This window comes from Notolepis coatsorum (assembly GCF_963971535.1).
Source record: "Notolepis coatsorum genome assembly, chromosome: 2".
Taxonomy (NCBI): Eukaryota; Metazoa; Chordata; class Actinopteri; order Aulopiformes; family Paralepididae; genus Notolepis; species Notolepis coatsorum.
In genome coordinates this window covers 195,426,328-195,431,327 of record NC_140166.1, presented here as the reverse complement: position 1 = coordinate 195,431,327, position 5,000 = coordinate 195,426,328, and the positions used below count along the sequence as shown (strand labels likewise).

Below are 5,000 nucleotides of genomic sequence, written 5' to 3'. Positions count from 1 at the left end.
ACAGCGCCATGTGTGCAAAGGTTGAAAGCGCTTCACAGCGTCACTCAAAATGTGCAGTGAATTAATTAAAGAGCTTTTGAATTGGTCGGATGTAATTTCTCTGTTGGTCAGACTGCATTGTCTGTCTGTGCTGACTATACCCTTAGACCTGGAAAAACACAGGCCAAGAAAAATACAACTCTATAGTCTCCACTATGTCTGGTTGAAGACATTCATCAATTCAGGACTGTAATCTGTTCTCTCTTTTCTGTTGTCTCTTTTTTACCCTCCAGAGATTCCACAGTGCGCGGGTTGTAGTCAACACATCCTGGACAAGTTTATTCTCAAGGTGTTGGACAGACACTGGCACTCCAAGTGCCTCAAGTGCGCCGACTGTCAGACGCCATTGGCAGACAAGTGTTTCTCGCGGGCGGGAAATGTCTACTGCAAAGAGGACTTTTTCAAGTGAGTTTTTCTCTGCATTCTGACCGGCTGTCATTTTATATTTTTATTATAATTATTATAGCCCCTGCATAAGTAGCTGGAACATAACAAAAACGTGCCATATTTGATCAGAAATATGTCTAAATGGAGGTTCAAGATAGTCTATTTGAGATTTTTTTAAAGTGTTTTGAATTTTTTCACGATAAAGCAATTAACATTGAAATGATGAATAATGTTTCGGCAAGGATTATTGCATGGTTAATTCTTATAATGATCAGAAGTTATTTGCTACAGAACCACACATTTCAAGGGTTTCTATTTATAGTTTATAATTTAGTTTATGTATAATTACATTGTTTTTGTCAACAAAATTGCAAAACCAAGGACAATGAAAGTTATATTAACAGCCCAATCTGCAATTTATCTCATTCCTTCATTCAACCTTCATGATCGGGAATACAATTGATGGTATAGGCCCTCCTTTCCCATGCAGCCGAGAGGCACTACAATACAATAATAAGCTACTGTACAATAAAAACACAACAAAAACAATAAAATACAAACAAAACACAGATACAAATCTGTTAAAACAGTTACAGCAGGGAGGATTGCAATCATGTTCTTAAATTGGCCATACGTAACGTTAGTGGCAAATTTACTTTTAGTGTTTGTTGAAGCTTATTAAAAAGAAGCTGGGGCATTCAAACAAAAGGATGACTTTCCAAGTTCAGACTGTGTTTGGGGGACCTTAAGCATAAGACACTCAATTGAGAGCAAGTTAGATATAATAATAATAATAATAATAATAATAATAATAATAATAATAATAATAATAATAATAATAATAATAATAATAATAATAATAATAATAATAATAATAATAATAATAATAATAATACTAATAATAATAATAATAATAATAATAATAATAATAATAATAATAATAATAATAATAATAATAATAATAATCCATAATTCCACACACTGGTGAATAGCCTGGAGCTTTTTCTTTAATATACTTTTTAATATATGCACTTTATAATACATGAAGTTCTAAAATGTCAAACATTTGTGATGTCTGTTAACATTAGTATATTTGCAAAAAAAACTGCAAAAAGCTTTATCTCACACCAGCAAATCAATATCTTCAAGAGTCTCTGTCCCCAAATTCCGGATTGGGGCTTTAAATGGAACTCACTCTCTAGCTCTCTAAGTGTAAGCACATATCACTCAGAATTTCAACTCCAAAGACAAATTTGTCAAAAGTAATTATCACAACCGCAACAATACCCTAACTAGACATACACTACAAAAGAACACCTTTATTATCCTGTCTTCCTTCCTTTCTTCTCTTTTGGGTTCCTCTACTTCTCTTTCTTTCTTTTTTTCTTTTTTTCTTTCTTTCTTTCTTTCTTTCTTTCTTTCTTTCTTTCTTTCTTTCTTTCTTTCTTTCTTTCTTTCTTTCTTTCTTTCTTTCTTTCTTTCTTTCTTTCTTTCTTTCTTTCTTTCTTTCTTTCTTTCTTTCTTTCTTTCTTCTTTCTTTCTTTCTTTCTTTCTTTCTTTCTTTTTTTTACGATTCAATTTCTGAGGCATTAAAGAAGAAAATTAAGTTTGACTTTTATCCAAAACAGGATCAGCACTGGGCTTTTACTAAATCATGTTTGAGAGGTTTTAATGTCCGAAGCTTCAATGAGACCTAAAAAGCTCTCGAGTCACAGAGTGAAGGCTAACTGCATTAGCTGGCCCTGGGGACAACACAGGGTGGGGAGGGTGGGCTTAGTGCTGCTGTGGTGGCAGAGAGGAGAGAGGCAACGCCAGGATGGAGACAGTGGGGAATGGAATGGGAAGTAGAGCGATGGATAAGACAGACAGACACACACACACACACACACACACACACACACACACACACACACACACACACACACACACACACACACACACACACACACACACACACACACACACACACACACACACACACACACACACACACACACACACACACACACACACACATAAATACACACACGTTTTTCCAATCCGAGCAGTGATGCAGAGGCCTCTCTTGGTCTTTAGGAAGGCAGGTTTTATTTCTGGGGATCGGCTGTGTGATTTACGGCCTCTCCTGAGTCAGTGCTTTATTGGTTCTCTTCAGGGTGTGTTACTGGGAGCCCTCTCCTCCTCCTCCTCCTCCTCCTCCTCCTCCTCCCCCTCCTCCCCCCCCTCTCCCTCCTCCTCCTCCTCCTCCTCCTCCTCCGCTGGATCTCTCACTAGCTTTTGTGCACACATACATGCGACCGAGCACATGTGTGCGCAGACACACAAACCACACATGCAGGCACACACACACACACACACACACACACACACACACACACACACACACACACACACACCAAAACACTTAAGAGGCATGCACACACATGTACACAAGCCACTCACACACGTCCATAGGCAGGCATGCACAAACTCACACTCACACACATACACACACACACACACACACACACACACACACACACACACACACACACACACACACACACACACACACACACACACACACACACACACACACACACACACACACACACACACACACACACACACACACACACACACACACACACACACAAACACACACACACACACACACACAAACAGACACAGACACACACTCTCTGCATTGATCCTACCCATCCATCACTTGAGGACAGGTCTATCGCTAACAGAAATGCATTCCAGTGCTGATTTTCCTCCCAAGCACAGTTGGCACAACTATTAATAAAGATACTGGGCCATCACTCTCGGCCGGAGTTGAAGAGACATTCTGAATGGGAGATGTTAATCTGAGTTGGTTTCACTATCTTCATCAGCCTGGAAACCAGAAAGATGGGAGAAGGATATGCTACTGCTTTGTACGTACCTAATGGCAGGTCTCTCCCCCCGTTCTTATCTCTCTCTCTCTCTGTCTTTCTATCTATCTCCCTGTCTCTCTCTGTTGTCTCTCTCTCTCTCTTTTCCTACCCCCCCCCCCTAGGCGCTTTGGAACAAAGTGTGCGTCGTGCCAACAGGGGATTCCTCCGACACAGGTGGTGCGGAAGGGCAGGACTTTGTGTACCACCTGGCCTGCTTCGCCTGTGTCATGTGCAGCCGACAGCTGGCCACTGGGACGAGTTCTACCTCATGGAGGACGGGAGGCTGGTGTGCAAGGAGGATTACGAGACAGCCAAACAAAATGGTGGGTCTCTCGCTTTTGGATACAAAATATAAACCGCCCGTAAACGCCATGTCGTGGCTATTTTGCTACGGCAATTCCGAGGCCCTCTCTCAGTAAGTTTGATTTCAGGAAGCGAAGTGGTGCTATACTGAAAACAACCCGTTAGGTCAGGTCTGGCTCCATATTGTTCTCTTCTACGAGAGAGAGAGAGAGAGAGAGAGAGAGAGAGAGAGAGAGAGAGAGAGAGAGAGAGAGAAGAGAGAGAGAGAGAGAGAGAGAGAGAGAGAGAGAGAGAGAGGAGAGAGAGAGAGAGAGAGAGAGAGAGAGAGAGAGAGAGAGAGAGAGAGAGAGAGAGAGAGAGAGAGAGAGAGAGAGTGCTTTTATTCATAATGACACACATCTAATGACTTGGACAGAGTTGCTGTGATCGTCGTTAAAACAGTCAGATGGGGTCTAGATGTTTCGGTGTTAAGTGACTCTGGGTGGATCTGGCTTTACCTCATTAGCCTTATTTTAAGGGACACTGTAAGTGCTCCAAAGTTCTTCCAAAAGGCTAAATTTCTCATCTGAAACCTAATGGTAGGTAATTAAAAATCAATGGTAAGAACCACTGCACAAAATATGAAAGCTCTGTGTATGCAGTTAAGTGGAGTGAAAGCTGTGTGTGTGTGCTGTGTAAACCCTTGTTTTCACCCTGCCCTCTCTCTCTCTCTCTCTCCCACTCTCCCCCGCTCTCCCTCTCTCCCTCCTCTCTGTTCATGGATATTTCCATGGTTCTCTGATTGATTATGTAAAGTGAAGCAATGCTCTTTTATGGCGGGGCCCCAATAACTCTGCTCTTCTGGCGCTCTCTCCGGGCAGATTTATGTCCTCTGCTGTAGGGACCGGGACAGTTGCGGGAGGACAATAATACAGTCCCACACATGACCATTCAGTTCATTGAATACACATAGACATGAGACAGGGGCAAGGGCCTCACCTGTACATCCACTGAAGTAATATGTTTTATCAGACACAATAATTGCGTTAAAGGAACACGCCAATATTATGGGAAATGTGCTAACTGTCTTCTCCAGAGTCAGACAAGAAGATAGATACCAATTTCCTCTCTGTTCATTCAGTAGACAGCTATCCGGCTGCAAGATAGCCTAGCTTAGCACAAATTAGAGGACTCTCCCGGAATTTTAAGCCAGGCTAGTGGTCCATATCCGCTTCCATTCATTTGTGCTAAACTAGGCCAGCTTGCAACCGGATAGCTTTCTGCTGAACGCACAGAGAGAAAACTGGTATCTATCTTCTTGTCTGACTCTGGAGAAGACGGTAAGTGCCTTTCCTATAATGTTGGCCTGTTCCT

The 5,000-nt window shown here is 41.8% G+C and overlaps 1 protein-coding gene across 1 annotated transcript in view; it reads left to right on the top strand.

Annotated features, from left to right (window-relative positions):
* The window catches only part of lhx4 (LIM homeobox 4), a gene marked incomplete at both ends in the record, with an annotated part of 14,265 nt that overhangs the window by 4,898 nt on the left and 4,367 nt on the right, over positions 1-5,000 (top strand). The window contains 4 exon segments of the mRNA XM_084308999.1: positions 273-444; positions 3,467-3,528; positions 3,531-3,593; positions 3,596-3,667. Coding sequence (XP_084165125.1) covers positions 273-444; positions 3,467-3,528; positions 3,531-3,593; positions 3,596-3,667 — 369 coding nt within the window.